General features: G+C 36.0%; 1 protein-coding gene across 2 annotated transcripts in view; it reads left to right on the forward strand.

Annotated features, from left to right (window-relative positions):
• Positions 1 to 20,896, forward strand: part of FRMD3 (FERM domain containing 3) — a 132,104-nt gene that overhangs the window by 95,246 nt on the left and 15,962 nt on the right. For both annotated transcript variants that reach the window (XM_039729970.1, XM_039729969.1), the window contains exons 6-12: positions 892 to 1,015; positions 11,034 to 11,121; positions 12,951 to 13,039; positions 15,252 to 15,315; positions 16,330 to 16,418; positions 19,675 to 19,749; positions 20,303 to 20,371. In XM_039729970.1, coding sequence (XP_039585904.1) covers positions 892 to 1,015; positions 11,034 to 11,121; positions 12,951 to 13,039; positions 15,252 to 15,315; positions 16,330 to 16,418; positions 19,675 to 19,749; positions 20,303 to 20,371 — 598 coding nt within the window. The remainder of the gene's footprint in view (positions 1 to 891; positions 1,016 to 11,033; positions 11,122 to 12,950; positions 13,040 to 15,251; positions 15,316 to 16,329; positions 16,419 to 19,674; positions 19,750 to 20,302; positions 20,372 to 20,896) is intronic.

The following is a 20,896-nucleotide window of genomic DNA, read 5'->3' on the forward strand; positions in this document are numbered from 1 at the left end:
GTGAAAGACCTGTGTGGAATCTCTGACAAAAATAGAAGATGTAATTCAAGGGGAAAGAAATTTTAGTTTCCCCTAACTTTTAGTTTCCCCTAATTTTAGTTTTCCCTAACTTTTTTTTTTTTAATTTATTTTTTTTTTATTTTCCCCCTCTCTCTCTCTATCATTTCCTCAGGACAAAATTGAGATAGATGACTTGAATTGTACAGAGAGGAATAATCATCTATATGTCAGATTAGGGAAATCATATGCGTGAAAGTTCCCTTTATTCTGCCTTAAGGTGAACAAAGCTCTTAATGCATTAGAAGGCAGTGTATCCAAGCCAAAACTGAGCCCAGCCCCTATTAAATGAGGCTCATTCAGAAAATTAGAACACCAAATGTCAGGTTTGTGTACCTAAGTAACACTTCTTTTAGAAGAGAAATCAAATTTGCCCGTTACCTTGATTAACATTGTGGCCTATGTTTCTCTGCTGGAACAGAATGAGGACCACTCCATGCCAGTGTAGATAAATCACGTGAAAAAGGGGAGAATCAGGAATCCATTATTTTAGATCTGCCTGGTACCAGAAAAATAAATACTAAAAGGGGAACCTTGCCAATGCTTCTGTTTTACAGAGCATTTTCTGCCACAGAAAATAGTTCAATATTGCTAATTCATGCAGTAGTTAATAAGGCAATGAACTTCTCTTGAAACTCATTGATTAAAGTGACAGGTATAAGGATTTTGTTGTTTCAGTTTATTATAAATTCCTCAAAGAAGCATTTCTTGAGATGTAATGGATTCTTACTGAGTGTGTACCTTGAATTACAATGCATTTACTGACTTCTTTCCCTGTTAATTAGTGTTGGAATTCAATTTTTCTGTTTTGTTTTGTGTTTTGGATCTGTTCAGCTGAGCTTGGTGATTATGATCCTGATGAGCACCCAGAGAATTACATCAGTGACTTTAAGATTTTTCCAAAGCAGTCACAAAAGCTTGAGAAGAAAATAGCTGAAATGCATAAAAATGAATTCAGGTAATTTATAATGCTGTTTGATAAAAAGACAGCTAAGAAATACTTTTATCTGTTTCCAAGTAGTGCATGTTAACTTAGGAGGGTTTGTTCCATGAATTATAATAGAAGCTCTGCCAATATGCTGTCTGATAGGCTGTATTTGAAAATGTGGTTTCAGCTTAGGGGGTTTTTCTTTGCCTGTTAACCTTCATTAATCATAGCTGATTCCTGCATGACTGCTGGTAATTTAGACTTCATTTGCTTGAAATGTAGGTCTGGTTAGTGGGAACAGCTCTCACGATCAGAGCTGCTCTAGTTGATTAGTGGAACAACATCTTTCATTTAGGTAGCACATGGTTTTTGCTCAGAAATTTCTGTCTGTAGTGCAATTCTAAAATTCTTGGTAGATATTGACCTGATTGAAATTATAATTAGGTTATTTTATCTGTAGGTGGTTAGCATAGTGGTGAATTGCACAGAAATTTATTTAAGTAACTTCCTTGGAAGACTAAGGAGGTGAGATCCAGAACTCTCTGAATGCTCTTCTTTCTGTCCTAAACTTTTAGTACTGCAACAAAAGGCAAAGGAGAAAACAGATTAATCATTCATTTGGCTTTTAAGTTAAATGAGTTTCAGGAGAGAAGGAGCAGTGTGCTGTGCAACTATACCCTCTTCAGGGTTGTTGGTGAATGACATGCAGAGTGTCTAGAGAAAGATTTCATGAGGACCTTGGCATCTTGCTTAGTTGAGGATGGTCCTCACAACACGGGGAAAGGCACAGGATGTGCAGAAAATCAAATTAAATCAAATTATTAATTACATAAACTAGATGGACATTATTTATTGGAAGATTACAAGGCCTTTTGCACTTGCTTACCCTGTGTTCTGTTTTCATATTTGAACATATGCAAAGAAAAGAGAAAAATTCATTTTCAGGAGAGTTAAAGCTTAAAACACTTTTTATTTCCAGAAGGCTATAAAAGACATTTTGCAAGTAAAGTTCAACACTCATGGCAATAAGCTTGCCACTATTAACATGTCTTTTTTTTTTTATTTTATTCTTGAAACCTATGTACTCTCTTTGTATTTTTTCCAGTGTAATCAGTTTTTAAATGGTTTATAGCTAACATTTTTTAAAGCAGTTCAGCCTGCATGGTACAAAGACCCATAGAAACAATGTTTTAAAATAAGAATAACTTATTTTACTGTCAGTATTTTTCCATACAGTGTCTACAGACTTCCAAAGGATAAATTCAACGTTTAGAAACAAGTTATTTCATAAATTAAGCCAAGGTGCTATTGAAAAGTCTGATAAATTCAGTCTTTCAAGAACAGGCTCATGCTTTCTTTAAAGTTAGGAGAGGAGATGGAAAGCTGGTGGGCCAGTGCTGGTTGGTTTGATATTTTGTAACACTGGGAGAGATGTATTTTTCTGTGTTGGTTTGCTTTTTTATGAATGTGTAATCCTGCACATCCTTTTGAATGCAATCATCTAGTTCTCCTGTTATGAATAACCAGACACGTTTTTAGCTCATCTTTTAAATCCCCTTTCTGCTGATGTAATCTGTCTGATCCTGTGACAGTAAATGTTATAAATTTTCACACAGGTCCCTCTGGGATTCTCCAAGTCCTGAATTCCTTCCATCAGTGGTTGCTTAGCATGTGATGATGTCCCTGAATTTCTTCAGTAGTCTTGTCAAGGGACACCATTCATTATTGCCTTTTGGAAATCAGATGGCATCAGGCTGACTTTTTTTGCTAGTGCATGTGCTGGTCCCTAGGAAAAAAAAGCCCCAACAAAACAAACAAACAAAAAAACCCAAACAAACAAACCAGGAGGTGTTTGGGACATAACTATGAGAATTCTTCTCATGTATTTCACTTATATTCCTTAATTTTCTTTCTATTCTATCTTTTACCAATTTGTATGTTATGAATTTTAGGCTCAGTGGCTCATAGCTCTTTGCAGCCCTCAAGAACTGCAATCTTTCTTTTCTGTTTTCTTTGCTTATGTAAGCATCTTGTGTGCCTTACCTATTTCTCTTTTATCAGAGAATGAAGGCAGTTTCAGAGCTGTCTGGGTAGCAGCTATTTGGTAATTTCCCACTGCAGCTCTTTGTCTTCCCCAAACTGATCTTCCTCTGACATTTTTTACATAAGACATTTGCTAGTCATGGAAGTTTTACCTTTTTATGGGTATTTAATTCCATGGATCTCTATTCTAGAAGTACAAATTAATAAAACATATCTGACATATAATGAAGTATATAGAGATAGTTCCAGTGCTAGATTATCAGATTTCAATATAACTATCTGGAAAAAAATTATAGGAAAAAATGGGCTTCTCTCTGGCATTGATTAGCACATGTGTTTCATTGCATTCTTCAGCAAGTCAAATTTTCTGATAACAATTAATATTGTGCTGTTCAGTGAGTATTTTTAAGAGTTGCAAGGAATCCCTCAGGTCTTTTCATACAAGATACTCGAGTGACATGTTAGAGACTGAGAGCCGTTTTAATCCAGCTGCCATTCATCTGCCTTCAGAATTGTAACCTCTCAGTTTCAGCTCTGTGAGCCAGATTCTTTGTTTTTGTCACATGTGTAAACAAACAAAGATGATGACATCTCTCTCCAGCAGTAGGCTCCCATATCACCAAAGCCCTGGGGCTTGGAAGAGGCCAGATCTTCTCTGAATCCTGTGCCAACATCCTTAAAAACTGTTCATTGGTCCCACCTTTTCTTTTGTCCTACAGAAAGACGGAAGAGTTTAGCTTTAGAAAAGACCATGAAGCTCAAGAGGGGAGTGTCTCAGAAGTAACAATAGAGTGCTGTGCCAGCTTCCAGTGACTCATTCAGTGTTATTTAGAAGCCTTTTTTAATTACTTAAAGCAGATGTATGACAGGGTATCATTATTTCGTATTGGTTTTGGCTATGAGATCATCACTGGGTTTAACAAAATATAATCCATTGTGTGATTTTCTGTTGCACTTAATTGCAAAAATATAAATGTGACAGAAATTCGTGGCACGTTTGTTGAGTTGTGGTTGTCTTGTGAATTTTAATTAACTATTCTTTCCTCATTAAGAGAGAGGGAGCTAGAGAACACGATAAAACACAGAAGAAAAAAATACCTTCTAATGAACTTGATATCAGGTCTTATGTCTTTTAACAGAGTTTTTAGTCTGATAAAGTTCCTTAGTTTTAAAGATACCTTTCAGCCAGAGCTCCCAGAGGCTAAGCACCAGAAAATACAGAGATTTCTAAAGGAAATATTGGCATACGTCCCTAACAAGGGAATTTATGTTTACAGGACTAATGTTTTGGTAGAGTTTTTCTTCTGATTTTTTTTTTGTTTGGTTTTTGGGTGGTTTTGTGGGAGGGGAGTGGGAGTCTTTGTTTTTTTCCTTTTTTAAAAAGAACTCACTAGTTGAATGTCACGTATTTTTATATGCCATCTGAAAACTAGTATTCCATTTTTAGTTCTGATATGAAATATTACACCACATATTTATGGAAATGTTATGTAAAAAGCCTTGAATTTACCTGAAAGTCCTCCACAAATGTTTACTTTTTCAGTTACATGACCTGTTCAAATGCCTGTTTTCAATGCTAAACTCATATAGGTAAATGTATGGGGTTTTTATTGCCTTGGATGGCCAATGGGGATGCAGACTCAAGATACCTGGGTGTCACTGAATAGGCTTTTGTCTCTACTGTGTGTATCAAATGCTTTGCAGGAATCACATGTGAAAGACTGTCTTTTGGGAGAAGAAAATTTTCCTCTGAGGGTATGAAATCACTGCTATCTTCTGATAATAACGATCTCAAAAACCATTTAAAATGTTAAGATAAAGGGAGTATTTTCTTGAAAATCAGAGTAGCAAATTACTGCTTGTCTTTGATCCAAGCTAAATGAGGCGTGTTGTTTAAATTTGTTTTGAAAGGCATATAACACTTTTATCCTTTGCTGCATCATCTACATTGCAACTACTCAGTAAGGATTTAAGCACATTTCAATTTCCTGTGCTCCTTTGACTCTTACTGTGTTCCCTTAGCCATCCCATCAGCTCCCATGTGGCTTTTACACTGGTGCCAGCAGGAGCACAGTATATCCCAGTCTCCACCGATGTGGCTCTCCAGCTCTTGTGCAGCTGTCAGTGGAGCCACTGGCAAGCATAACTATAAATGTTATTGTCTGAGTAATATCTGGGAGTAATATTATCTGAGTAATATCCTAAAAGACTTGGCAATGGTTGCTAGAAAATACTTTTCTTTGTGGGTGTTAATATACTTTAATTCAAGATTAAACAACTTCTTGCATGCTGTATACATTGAAATTCAGCATACATAAAACTAAATTTTGATTTAGCTAGTCCAAAATAAGGTGGATTTGTTTCATTTAAGTGCTTCACACAATTAACAGTGCATATTATATGGTTTTATGGATAGTGCTGGTAGCCCACTCATGTACACTTTAAATTTAGCTTCTAGTAGTACATTAATCACTTTGATATCTAACAGCCTCGTACACAGTATGGGAATTCAATTGGAAGGACAGACAGTATGCTCCAAAACTTGCAAGTCATGTTACAGGAGTCAAAAGCCATGTTTCTGGGGATCAAGGATCTGTTGAAGTTTATGTGGAGCTGAGCAGGATGTCTGGAACAGAGCAGGGCTTGGGCTACTGCAGGGATAAGTGCCTCCCAGGCCTCAGGGCCCAAAGTCTTTTTAGATCCTGGTTATACAAAATATACTGAGGGCTTTGGAGGGCTGAGTCCAGTGTGTTCTTCATTTCAGGTTTGATATCACATGCTGCCTGAGTTTCCCAGTGAAGTAATTTAAATTTATCTATTAGGCCATATGTTGGCCGCTATCACTAATTCTCTAAGTATCAAAACATCACTGTGTGTGGTATAATAGGTGAATAATTTGTTTCTATTCTGCTACATTTTCCCAGTGTTTTCACTCCAGTATTCTTATCAGTTGTAATCTGGATAAATCAGAGAGGTGGTTGGAGTACAGTCACCTAGTCTTTTCCCTGAAGCATTCCATGTGTGCTGATTTCCTCAAAGCTTTTTCCTTCTAAACCGTATTTCTTCTGACAGAAGTGTGCTTAAAACCAATTCAAATCAAGGAACTGTTCTTGTAATTGTGGTTTCACTAACTAGAAAATAGTAAGGGCAAGATATTTTTTTGTTCGCTTAATGTTTGCGTGGTACAGAGAATATTTCCAGAAGCTCTATGGTGAGACACAGCTTTCCCTGAGTGGGAATTTAGTGGAAGAGGCAGCTGTAACAGTAATCTAGAGAAAGGAACTTCACAGACAAGTGTTGTCTTTCCCATTCTCTTTTGGAAAACTGAAAAAAATATATCAATACATGGGGTTTTTATAACTGCATCTCTTCTGCAAATGTGTCCTGTCTTTGAATGCACTTAAAGCTGTCTGTGTCACTGCATCAATTTATGAAGTAAAGCTGAAATACAAATGTCTGAACACAGGCTTCAGAAACACCATCTCAGTCTGATCCCTGAAGCTGCACAAGAAATTTGAAATGTTCTGGTAGAAGGAGTTATGTAAGTGACACATACCATCACAGCATGTGTGCATTTAATAGACCTGGTAAAAGAGTTTGATTATTGCTTTAAAGTGGTTATTTGGGTTTTACTGGGATTTTATCTGTCTGAGAGAAAAACAGCTTTGCAGTAAAAGTTAAAATTGATATTTAAGTGTTCTGCAGCTTTCTAAGTTTAGTATATTTCAGCAATCTTCAGCAATTCATTGACTTCCTAGATGATAATGTTTCTTTCCATATACAGACTCATTTAAAGCCTTTCTGGTGCCAGTGCCAGATTGGGCAGCTCCTGGGGAGCTGCACTGCTGCTTGGGCAATGTGCTGATGCTGGCCTTATTATTCTGGTAAACTGAACTACAGCCTACAGTGCAATTTCATTTACCAGCGTCATCATTTAGTGCTTCTCTTTGAGATTATCATCACCACTGTGCTATTCTTTCCACTACAACTAAAATACTAGCAATCACAGCAGGTTTATTCCAATTCCACATAGCACCATTATTGTGACTAAAAATAGTAGCAAAAAAGACTTTATTTTAAAATATCTCCACTATCTGCCAAAATATTATGAGCTTAATGTAAAAGTTGATCAAGACCATTAGCACTTTAATTTTATAACAATTGGAGTCTCAGCTATGTGTAAAAAGATTTAAAGATTCAACAGGAAAAACTTACTCATGTGGTAATCAATTCTGTGTTCAGTGTACAGTGCAGCTAAGTGTGCTGATGCTTCAGCAGAGCTCTAGCATTACTTTAGGTTAAAAGGAACACCGGGTAACTCAGTTCTGCTGAGAGATGCTCTCTACAAGATGTGGGATATAACAGCAAGAATATTTAATAGGAGAATATCCTTCTTGAAGTTGTTACTGTTGTCTCTCCTGAGATCGCAGTGAAATATCTCCAAGATTGCAGGGCAGAGCAGAGTGGCTGATGGAGACTGAGCCTGTGTTGTTTAAAGCATCATGGCTGGTGTCTCTGGTTTGCATGGAGGTGAATATGTAATGTCTCTAGAGGCCAGACCATTATGCACATATTTATGTGTTGTTTTCTTAAAAGACATTAATACTAACTGCAAATGTCCAGAAATTAAACATAGATGGGAAATACGCTAGGAAATATGGCTATTCTACTCTGCAGCAAGTACATTTTCTTGACATAGAGATGAGGCAAAAGGGTGTACTGTAATTGTTATTATTACTAGTTTATTAACACTAGTATCTCACAGCACTTTATAAGTCAGTAAGAAAATCAGAGGAGATGAATCAAATTACCTCACTAATGGCACTCAGGAACCAAGGGGATGAGAATAGCATTGAAAATGCTTTTTCTTTGCTGTTTTTGCTACATGGTCTTCTTTGTCAAAAGGAGTTAATGCTCAATCCTGTGCTATTTCATCCCTAACTTGCACTAAGATGTATAACTTTAGTGTGTAACAGATACATACCTCAAAGGAAAGGTATGAAGGGGTATGGGAATGAATTGGTATGGGCAGTGAGTGAAGGAAGTAAACCACCACTGTGACACACCCTGGAAGTTACTCCCTGTTGAGCTTCCTTGACCTTTGGGCAATAAAAAGAGCTTTTACATCCTCTAGTGCATACTTCTCATGAGCCTGAAGTTAAAACAGAGTGTGTTGCATACATCTCAGTGTTCTATTGAAGTATTTGTTTCATTAAAATTTCATTAGTAGCTTTTGGATTGATTGATTTCTAGAGGTTGAATAATGAATTCCACAGCTAGTGGCTGTGGAACTCTAATTTCACCAATAATCGGCTTTTTATCATTTGTATGGTATGCAGAAACTTTTCTGAATAGTAGGTTTGTTTTTTTTTTTGTTCCTGTTCAATATCTTTGCCATGTGACAGATGGATGCTGTAGTGCCTGCAACATATAGAAAGAGAATATATCTTTCCCTTAATGCTGAATTAATACTGAAAAATAAGGTCAAGAGCAACAAATGCTCTGAGACCTGAAATTCCTGAGAGTACTGAGTTCCAAAGCAAATATGTATTGCCTAAATATTCCCCATTTTTCCACTGTAAAACACTTGCATACGTGAGTACACTATAAATTCTTGTGGAGGGCTGTTTGTTGTATATAGAAAGTTTAAGGGCTGTTCAGCCAAGGCATACCTAATGTTAGAACAGTGATTGGTAAAAAAAAGTTGACTTTGCTGAAAGGATTTGTTACAGTTATATTTTTATTTACTAAGAAAAATTTCATTACTAAGTTACACACAAAAAAGCATATTATCACGGCTTAAAAGATAATCCTTTGATAAGAGATTAATGAGGATTTTTTTATTTGATACTGTCCTTGACTCTTGTGCTTTGTGTGATGTTCTTTTAAGGCTTTGCATTGTAGCCATTTGATTAGTCTGTAATCAGATAAGATCAAATTTGCCCATGTCTTCTGCTTTTTTTTCCCCAAATACCACAGCTTGTTTCACTTGATGCACACAAAATCGTCATAGTTGCAAAGGCTGTATGTGAGGGGAGCCTGATAATACTTTCTTTAATGTCTCTTTAATAGTAATAGCAAGTTAAGGTTTTTTCCCCATTTCAATATGCCAACTCCCCAAACGGCCTTGTTGCAAACTACTTGTCACTTTTTGGTCCACTGAAATCAGAAGATTGACTTTGTACCAGCAAATGGAGATGGATTAAAAAATGCATTTTGTAATCCTTTGTATTTGTAAGTCCCAATATTTAATAAGCAACCAAACTATTCATTTGGCTTTTCACTTTGCAACATACCTATTCAAAGAAATTTAGGTCAAACTAGTCAATTACTTATATCAAATGCAGTTGACTGGTACATGAAATAAAATTGTTGTATTTTATGGTCATTTATGGTCTTACAGTTGTGATGGCATATAAAGTTGTGATTCAGTAGTATTTAAAATGGAGCAAAAGCTTAGTAGAGCTACCAAAAAACCGAGTGAAAAAATAAGCATTTTTGTTTTGATTGCTGCTTTTGTGCTGCTTTCTCCTTAACTATTAGCTGTGTAAATACACATTTGTAATTTTTGGTGTTCCACTTAATACATGCTCTTCTCACTGGCAAGTGGTGAGAAAAGAGACTGAAACAGGAAAGACAAAGGAGGCCACTTTTTCTCTAATATATATTTTTTAATTTAGAAGGAAAAGATCCACAAAAATGTGGTCTGAAATAAAGTGAAGGTTGTGTAGTGTCAAATAAATCTTGAAGAATCTCAAGAAATATCATGGGGTTGACTAGGAGATGATAAACAGTGAAGTAAAAATGAGCAATTTTAGAACTTTGTTACAGAAATGGTTATTGATACTTACATTGCCACAGGTCATCATCCTGTTATGTTTAAAACAGGATGTCCACAAGCATGCTAGATGTTCTTTTAATTATTAAACTAAACTTTAGGTCAGATGCTGGATATCATATGTCAATACTTGTTGGTTTCTACCTGATGGGGAGTAACAGGCTTTCAGAGAAATTATGCTACAAAATACAGTGAAGTATTAAATGTCAATTCCTATGTACAATTCGCGGTGAGAGGCTAGACTCCCAAAAAAATTCAGGGGCAGAATAAAGTATGACCATCACTATGCTTCTTGAAATTTTTTTTTATGGCTCTTGTTTTTTTATTTTTATTTTTATTTTACTTTTTTTTTTTAATTACTTGCATGGAAAGTATTTATGAGGTCTGGCTTTCTAAAGGTCCTAGGCACCATTCATTATCATAAAACCATATTATCTTTCAAAATCATGTACTCTAGTCATACAGATACAGTTATATAATACTTGAAACAGTTCACTTTCAAATGGACATTGAAAATCTGTGTTAGAGCTTGTAATGGCAGTACTTACCAGATATCATATGAAACTTACTCTACACCCCAAGTCTTCCTGTCATGTTTCAGGCTTTAGTGTATATTCATTGTTGGTTATAGACATCCTAAAAATAGGGATGTATAAATGGAAATGCTGACAGATTCTGAGCTATCATGTTGGTAGCAGGCACTGCTATAATTATACATACATCTGAGTAGGCAGTGTAATATGATTGCTGTGTTTATACCTTGCACTGGAAGGAATGTTTGTTAATCTGCACAATCCTTTTAAATGAAATGGGGAGCAAGAGTTTGTGGAAAAAAGATGCTGAGGTTTATTTCATAATCAGGCTGACATGAGGGTATATCAAAAGACAAGAAATACTTTCAAAATAGGAGATAACTCTGCTGTTGTTATCTCAGGATTTATAAAAATCGTCAGATTTTACCTGAAAACATCAGGCACTGTACAATTCAGCAGAAGAAATTATATGAAAAGTTTTCTTTTGATTACAAACCAAACATTGTTGAAATAGTTTCAATGTCAGTAAAATCTTTCCTTTCCTCTATCTCTAGGCATTTAAATTCTCCAGTCAATAAGTATTTTTCTCCTATTTCTTTTTGTTGTCAAACTCCTTTTTCTTTTGTAATTTCAGAGGTCAGAGCCCAGCTGTTGCTGAATTTAACTTGCTTCTTAAAGCAAATTCTTTGGAAACTTATGGTGTTGATCCTCATCCTTGCAAGGTAACAGTTCTTTTTACTAACTTTTAATAAAACATGATTTTTGCTAACATTTAGTTAAAAGACAGTAATGGAATTAATTTAGCTCTGGTTTTTATCCAGGCACAAATAGGGAGCAATTTCTAAAAAAGCTGCCCTGGAACTACATATTGTGCTTAGGCCTTGCCTTGGAAGAACACTGACTGGCTAACATTGGTGCATCAGTCAAAAATGGGCCTCTCCAGAGGAAGCAGAAGAACATCACAGGAGTATTTAGGAGATTGTAATGGCATAAGCTCTAATAATAGTCCATAATTTCTTAGCATTTACTGCAAAGGTTTCTTTTAATTACAACAGGTATGAAATATTTTTTGTCTGCCAAAATTTTCAGGATTCACCATTATTTTGATAAGAAAATGCAGAACATTGATAGTCTATGGCAGATCAGTTTTTCAAACACCATCAAAATATGCTAATCTTAGTAAGAAGAGCAAGCCAAAGGTACAAGGAAGAAAACCCGCTTCCCATTCCCACTTCCCATTTTGTTATTTTGTGGTCCTTGGTAAGATGGTGATGTTAATTACCAGTTCTGATTATCTTGTATGCATGCATTTTTAATTACTTGATTGCATCTGTATCATCTGAGGTGTTTATTTTTAAAGTGACCTGCTTTGTGTTTTAACTGGTGTTTTCGCTTTGACCTATGTATTATCTCCTCTGCTGGACAGCAGTACTGTTTTAGTTAGCTGTTCTGGTGGAGATCATCCTTAAGCAGTCAGCTCTAACACAAAACTGCATAAGATTTTGTATATACTTTGTTAGGAATGGTGCTCCTGTGTGAAAGACAGGGTTGAGCTCAGAGCTTAATGAAGTCAGTGATATAGTAAACTTTACTTTGAAATTATACTGCAGATTTTCAAAAGGCATCCCAGAAACTGAGGCATAACTGGCTCAGAATTACTTCTTCACCTGAGTGGCAGGGCTTGTAGTGTGAGGGCCAATCAGAGGTTCTTCACCCATGCCCAAGGAAAATTTGTCTGTCTTCTGGAAGTGAACCCCAAAGCAAGGTTCTTCACAGGCTCCTTATGACATGCTCCTTTCAGGGCTATGGCTGCTGCTCCAGAACCATCCCTGTTTCTGTTCCCCCTTACTTTGGTGTTAAGACATAAGGCATAATAAAGTTGATTACCTTTATCAAGATGAGGATATGGAACTTTGGATGGACAGAAAATCCAGTTAATACAAAATTCATCTCATTCATTTAGCAAAAATGATAAGCCAGAACTTTTATAGTGGAGCTATATTTCAAAAATTTTCTTTTCAACTGGAAAGGCAAGCACCACTATTTCTTCTGTTTCGTACTGAAAGAGTACATGAGAACAAAACAGAAGCTTATATTAGTAAATGCTGTCAGTAAGTAGTATTTCCAACATGACACCTTGCAGAGGAACAGTGTATTGTGAAATCTTAAAAAATATACATGTTGAAGCAGATATGAATCCCTGGTTTGTAGTTAGTCCTCCTTCTAAGAATTGGACATACACAGAAGTACATTTTTAATTCATTTAGTAAGTCTACCCTAAGGAGTCCCTGCTGTAATCAGCTACATGTAGATGGAAACAACCCATAAGATATTGTTACTCACATGCCTAGAAATAAATGAGGTCTTTATTTCAAGGGCTGTCCTTTTCTTTAGAAGTGTATATTTTGAAGGCAAAATTTGTTTTGAAGAGGAAAATAAAATAAAGGTAACCTAGAATGGAGTAAAAATTCATGCTATCAGTAAAAAATCAGTAAGAAATACCTCATTGGATGAGGGGAAAGTTATGTTATGTTTCTTTTTCTCTTTCAAGGACTCATTTGGGACAACTACATTTTTAGGATTCACAGCTGCAGGATTTGTAGTTTTCCAGGGGAATAAAAGAATTCATTTATTAAAATGGTAAGCATATGATATTTTATAAGATAAGAATATTTCAATAAATAAGCATATTTTCTCCTGTGTCTTCTCTTCCTACCATCTTCACCTACATTTGTTGTCTTTAAGGAGAACCATGTGAATATTACCTTTCCTGCCCCATTATGTTTCTGTTTTAAAGGACTTTAGATAGCAACAACTACAACTGCAACAATAACAACACAACAACAATTTTCCCAAAGAAAATTATTCCACAGAGTTCATTAGTCAACATAATTTACAAATGCTGAAACTGAATAAGTTGATTTTTCAGCTATCTGTAAATCACAAGTGAGGTTTACTGGCAGAGAGTCCACCTTAATCTTTATTTGACTTTTGGAAATATTACAATTTCCTCATTTAGTTGCCCTCAATTTGAAACCATAAAAGAGCTTATTCAGTAAACAGAGGAGGTAGAGGTGAGAATGCATTTGAATTTTTTTTTGTAGCATCTTTTTAAAAGAAATGGGCACTTATACAATTGTCCTTGATTAGTCTGGCTTTGATTTATTTGAACTCCTGGACTTACCTAATTTGTTAGCCTCACTCAGCCACATTTGGGGAAGAGGTAAAACTGAGCTCCTGCAGATGATGTTAAGAGCAGCTGGCCACACCCTCAGCAGCGTGGTGAAAAGTGACCAGTCATGCTTAGACACTGATAATCTCATTTTAGCCCTGCTGCTACGTGCATGCCAACAACAGTTGTGACTGTTCTATCTCTGAGCTTTCAGCCTGTCTTGTGGGATCAAGACAGGCAGAAGGTGGAAAAAGGTGAAACTGGGCTCCTTGCTGCATATCTGTAGAAACTTCCCTGAATGTTCAATAACCTGAAATCCTCAGAAGTGTAAAATCAGCATTGTCCTGTCTGTACAATTGAGTTCTATATGGAGCTCTGGGGATACACCTATCAAAAGTGGATTTGCAGTACAGTTTCCCCAGGGTTAATTGCAGGTACCCATGGTCACAGTACTTCAGTGGTTTGTGGTTTTGGCACAGGAAAACAACAGTAATGTCAGTCTACAGCACACTGAGGAGAGAGGAGCACTCGCCAAGCCTGTGCCCACCATACTGTGGGAAATGAATCTCACAGCTTTTAGCTTCTCATGTTACTTGAGGATAATGCATCCTCTGGGCGATCTAGGCATACTTATTAAGTGCATTAATATGTCAACCAGATAAAAAATAAAGCAGTGATGGAGGAGAGGCCAATAAAGTCAGTGTTACAGTAGAGACTGGAAGGTCAGTCTGGTGAGTTTTATCTGAACACTGTGTACTGCTTCTTCCATTTCATAGGTCTTGAAGTGAGTGGTAGTAGATGTAACTAATTTTAGCTGAAATTTTCACTACATTATAAAACCCCAAATTCGTGTTTGAGATTTTCTTTTCAATATAAAACTTTTATCAATGTTTTTTTTTTTGTTTTCTCATGTAAAAGGAAAACACTTGTTATAAAGTTTCAGGTATAGCATTGTCCTTGCCTCCAAGATTATTCCTGTTTCAACTCTGACATCCAAAACTCTTTGGGAAATTTATCAAAAACAGCAGTGGCTCCATTTAAACTCTGGTAATGACAAAATTTCCATTACAATTTAAACAGAGGTATGACATTGCCTTTTTATGGTTCACTGTTATTCCATATGAAGATTGAGCACTTGACCTTGATTAAATTAAATTTTGATATAGATTTTGCAACTCAAAAAGCCTGTCTATAACAAATGCTGCTAAACATTATCTTTTTCTTCTTGTTGTGTTCTTTAATAAGTAGTCTTTTACTAAGACATGTGATATGAAGCCTCAGATAAATAAGTATAGAGAAAATAATATTATCTTTCCCTCAGTTTAATTACAACAGACATTGTAAGATTTTAATATGTAAGAGGAATTACAAACTGTGCCATAAATAGAATATAAATATAAGCTTCTGTCTACCTTTAATTTCCTCTTCACTTTCCAGCAGACAAAGCTAATTCTTTGAAGGTACATAAGGAGGTAAAAGTAATACTCTGGGCTTATGTTTTCTAAAAAAAATCAAACTATTAAAAAATTTTATCCTAAATCTTGTAAGGCCCATAGAGGGCTTTTGTAATTTGATTGCCTGCTTGACTTTGTTAATCAGGAAAAGTTACATGCTAGTTACTTTTTTTACTTGTAGATCTATTTTTTTTTTCCTATACTTAAATATTTTTTCTCTTTCTAGGTGTGATGTCTATAAACTGAAATTTGAAGGGAAGACATTTTATGTGTTTGGAGCTCAGAAAGAGGTAGTGTTTAATATTTTTACAGAACTTCTGTATTTAAGATAGTATAAGATGTTACATATTAATAAACAAACTACTAAATAATCAATAATTTTACTTAATATCCTTAATAGTTTAGTTAAAATAGAGACTATAAATGAATGTGCGTAATTTTTGAAAAAATGTCTAATTTGCAAAGTGTTGAGCTATTTCTCACTTAATATTCATGCTGTGCTATGTGGATTGTTCATGGTTTTGGATGTCTTTGGAGTCAAGCTTTAATTTATTTTTAGGTGCTAAAGCTGTACTCACTCACTCTAAAGTATAGAACATGTGTGTATATGAATTGCAAATTCAAGTAAGCATTGCCACCTGGATCAATGTGAGGTGTTTTTTTTGATAATTACAATCCCATCCTCAAATCTTGGTAAGCTGAAAATGTTAGAGTGTGTCTGATGTAATTAGGATCCTATCACTGAGCTGTTGTCATTGAAATCCTAGAGACTTTTGCCTTCAGCATGTTATAATCAGCTCTTTCCCTAGATCAGAGTGATATATCCTAAGGTTATGGTTTTGAATGGAGGTGGGGAAAAAAAAAAGGAAGGAAATAATGCCAGAGGTATCAAGACTGTTTGTGTTGTTGCAAGGGGATTTTGATGGAAGGACATCAAATGGCAGAGAGGAGGGAGAGGTGGGTGGTAAGTAGGGCAGCAGCTGTGTGATGTAGAATGTTGAACACAGAGATTTCCCTCATTTCATTTTGTCCAGTTACACGGTTGTTTTAAAGGCCACTTGTACATATGCTCTTCCTTCCCCCTTTGAAGCATCTCCTTTTCTCTGAAAAAATTGCCTGATCAGTTTAAATACCAGCTATGTAGGGATTGTGCATTTGTGGGTGAACCACAGATTTACACTATACAGGAAAACTTGGTCTTCAGTGTATCTGGTTAAAGGTGATGCCATCAGGTAGAGCTATTTCAGTCATTGAGAATTCAGCATTTTCACTGCTTTCATTGGCTTTCTTTTCCTTGCATTTAGAAGAAGGCTGTGCTGTCATTCCATACCTCTACACCAGCAGCCTGCAAGCATCTTTGGAAGTGTGGGGTGGAGAACCAGGCTTTTTACAAGTATGTACACTATTATCTATAGTCATTATCTATACTAAAAGTAAAGAAAAAAGTGAGTGAAAGATAGTTCATTGTGAAATGTTCCATTTTTCCAAGAGAAGGCAAAATGTAAACAGAAAATACGCAAGTTAATGGGGAATATTATTTCACTTCAAGCCAGTATTAAAAATCATTTAAAATCCAAATGAGACAGGAGGGTTTTGGCTCCAGCACAATGCTTTTGCTGCTCTGTAGTGAGATATTGAATGGACAGAGTACTGCACTTGTGTCTGGGAACATAGCTGTTAATCTTAGCCCAGCTGCAGAATATCTTGAGAATGAAAGAAAAAAAAATCTGTCATGCTTGATTCTCTGGCTTCTTCTGCCAGGAGGTAATTGTTCTCTCACTTGAAATTCAAGGCTTAGTAAGAGTAGATTGAAAAATAAACAGTTCTCTTTAATGATTTAGGGAAGAAAAGAAAATATTCTTAGATACATTTTGAAAGATACCTGTGATCTTGTTATACATAAAAAGCCTGTAAAGTGACCAAAAAAAAAAAAGTAGTAGCTATTCTCTGAAAGAGAGCCTATTAATAATTCCTTATTAAAAACTCCTTGCATTCTTTCTGCCCTCCATTGACTTTGTTAGATCAGTTTATTGAGGCTTCCTTCTAGGCATGTAGCTTTTATTCTTGCTACTTAGTGTTTCCTTACAGCCTCTGACATATTTTATAAATATTACTGTTTCTGTGTTGGCACATAGCCACACTAGGGGGCTGCTGTAAGGGTAAATAAAAAAGTAGGAAAAATGTATCTTCTAACCTGAATGTTAATGACCTGCTTTAATTTTGAGAAGAGACTCTTTAATTTCAACAGTGATACAATAATATATAATCTATCCAACTGATATATTCAATTGGAATAGGAAAAAGAAACAGGAAATAGGATCTGGCAAAATGCATTGGTTAATTCTCTGTATCAACATTTACTGTGCTTGAGACTACATCAAGACTAAATATAGTCTATTAATAAAGACTAATTTGAAGTTTATCTGGAAACAGTTTCTGTTGTAAGTAGATTTAAGTAGGAAAATGCTGCATGGTGTTTGAGTAATTTCATTTCATATTACAAGAAATAAATAGGGAATAGGAGATAATTTCCCCCTAAAGAAGACAAATTACTTTCTTTGAGTAGAAATCAGCTCAACGTAAAAATGTCTCAGGGAGATTCACAGGAATACCACCTCTTTGCTCTTGTTGTGAAATGGCTGTAATATTAACTATTTGGGTCATAAATATATGGTTTACGGGGTTTAATCTTGGCTAAATGCCAGATGCTGCTCTTTCACTCCCTCTACTCAGCAGGTCAAGAGGAAAAGGTATGATAAAATAGCCTATAGCTTAGGATAAAGATAGAGGGATTGCTTAACAATTACTGTCACAGGGAAAACAGATTTGAATTGGAGAAGCTTAATTTAATTTCCTTTTAACCTTTTCACTCTATTTTAATTTGTCAACAGAGACAGAACTAAAACCACCCTTCCCCTATTTCATTCCAGGATCACCTTTACTCCTTCATTTCTGACTCTTTTATGTCCTTCTTGTCCTGAGCAGCTCAGGGAGATGGGGAATGGAGATTGCAGCTCCTCTCTGCTGCTCCTTCCTTCTTACACTCTTCCTCTACTCCAATTTCCTTTATGAACTCCTCAAGCATGGGCCCTTCCCATGGGCTCGCAGTCCTCCAGGATATACCTGCTGCATTTTGTGCTCCTCTCCATGGGCCACATTTCCTGCCTGGAGCCAGCTCATGTGTGAGCTCTCCAAGGGCTGCAGCTTCCTTCAGAGCATGTTGGCCTGCTGCAGGATCTCCCATGGGCTGCACTGAGGATATCTGTTCTGTATTTGGCTGCAGAGGGACAGACTCCTTCCTCCCAGTTTTCTCCGTTGGTAGAATATGCTTCGATACTTGGAGCATCTCCTTCCCCTTGTTCTTCTCTCACCTTGGTGTGTTCAGTGCTGTTTCTCTCATCTATTTTTCTACTTTCCAAATTACTTTATGGAGTGGAATTATTCCTTCACAATGATTGCTGAAAGTTATGCCCACCTGTTTCAATTTTGGTGGGTCTTTCAAGAAGACTTCTTTAATAAAATGAAGATTGGTAATGTTACTCAACGGATAGGGATGTTAACAATAGACTGGAAAATTGTAATGTTTAATATGCAGAGTGCACAAAAGTAACAATAATGCTTCAAACATGGAACTGAATCCAAAACCATCTATAAGTAAAGCCTTAAGATAGTAGTTTTGAAAGAGTAAATGTTTCCACACATTTCAGAGAAATAGAGTTGTACAGTGGGGGCTGTTATTTAGCAGCATTAGGTAATTCTCATTTAAGTTCTATGTATTACCAACAAGATATTCTAATAAGATTAAACCAGACATAGACTGAGTAAATAATTCACAGCATTGATACTTTGCCTTAATTAAATTTGGTCCTACCCTCTTTCTAAAAGAGTTTGAGTCTTGGAATTTAAGGGAAGGTCATGATCACATGATGTGTTTTCAAAAACAGAACTTTAGTTGTGTCTTGATCCAGGTACAGGGGTCACTGTTGCAATTATTCAAGTAGATACTAATAATGGACAATTGTTTGCTAGGGCCTGGGAATTAGAGACTCTGTACAAAATCAATTTGCCTTTTTTTCAAGAGAACATCAAGGAAATGGCACGGCAGGTGCTCTTCCATGGTCTTTGATATAAAGATAAAAGGTTGCTGTGTACCTGTTGATTACAGAGAAGCAGTAGGGTATGATGTAGGCTACTAAGAAGTTGACTGAATAGAGATATTGGAGAAGCACCTACTTCAGGAGACAAGTTGTTGTCTTTATTATTGCTTTGTTTTCCTAGTGGAAAAGCAGAAATAGCCATATTTTCCCACAAACAAGCTGGTGTTAGGACACATGTCCCAGAGCTTTTGAAATGCCATGGTCTTTCCTTCGTCCTGGGAAGGAAAATTCATAGAGATGCAGCAAGTGTCTGCATTTAATTTTCTTGTTTTCATGACAATCACTTGTTCCATGTTCAGTCATTCTGTGCTGTCTGAATAAATTTATGTATGCTTCATTGTCTAGCTTGTATAAAGGCCTTAAAAAAGTTGAAAAGCTCATTTTTTGAATATTACTTTATGGTATAAAAATAACAAAGCTTGTAGTTTGCCTTGTTCATTTTTGCTTATCATGTCCTTGAAAAGGTGACAGCCTCTGTTATTTTTTTTCAAGGTATGCAAAGTCCAGTCAGATCAAGACAATGTCCAGCAGCAAGATATTTTTTAAAGGCAGTAGATTTCGATATAGGTGGGTATTTGCTGTTTCTTATTAATGGTAAATCATTTCAGGAAGTAAGCAAATGTAAGTAATTGCTCATGGCAAATTCAGGGCTGTTACTGCTGAAGGGTCTGTTCATGCCTAGCTGACATCAAGATTTGAAAGCCTTCCTGTTGCCTTTTTAGCATCACTTAAAAATTAAGCAGGAGTTTTCACACAGACTCTTCTGTCAAGAGTATTTCCACTGGCAGATAGCTCCACTTTTGGCGCAGCTTCTGTAAAGTGCACTGTGGCCAGTGCAGAGATTTTATGCCCCCTGCAGCTGGGCAGCTCTGAACCAGGTGTGAGATAAAGAGGCAGTTCAACCTGTAGTGTTCTACTACAAGAAGTTACCCTTTTTATGGTAGCTTTGTGGGCAAGTATTCAGCACAATTTTATTCTGGAACATTATGTATATACTTAATTGCAGTTTTCCCCCCCTTATTTTAATTTTCTTTTAATGTAACTTAATTGTCTACATTTATGTAGTTCTTTGCATGTATCTTAGTATTTACTTGAATATTAATTTCATCTTTTAATGCAGTGGAAAAGTAGCCAAAGAGGTTGTGGAGGCAAGCTCTAAAATCCAGAGGGAACCTCCTGAAGTTCACAGGTATGTCTCAACATTCAGTATTAAAGTTTAAGGACTAGGGAGGATTATTGCTTTCTACAGAAATATTTGCCTTCCTTTCTGTCAGGTGCAATGGTTGTCATTCTGAACTTCCAAAATTACGCATGCAAGCCTTAGGAAAAATGTATCTGACAACGCTACAAAATTCAGACAAATGTCTCCTATAAAGGAGAACCTAATCTGTGCTGCTCTGAAGCTGAGTTTAACTAATCAGTCAGATTGATAACTTTTCTTATTTTTTGTGTTATGGCATAAGCTGTTATTATATATCATGACAGAAAAGTACACTCTAATTTCATTCCTAGATTTTGTTTGATTTTGAAAGTTCTTGGTTGGTATATGTTTATGGGTATGTTTCAAAGTGTACTTCACAGTTTTTCCATAATGCAGTCAGATTAAAAAACATGATGTTCACTCAGTAAAGAGGAAAAAAATATTAGAGAATCTTTTTTTTTTAGAGGAAAATTTGGCTTGTAAGAAATAAGCTGCTAGACCTTGCAAACAAAC

The sequence above is a fragment of the Passer montanus genome, unplaced genomic scaffold (genome assembly GCF_014805655.1).
Source record: "Passer montanus isolate IOZ18808 unplaced genomic scaffold, ASM1480565v1 scaffold7, whole genome shotgun sequence".
In the NCBI taxonomy this organism is placed as follows: domain Eukaryota; kingdom Metazoa; phylum Chordata; class Aves; order Passeriformes; family Passeridae; genus Passer; species Passer montanus.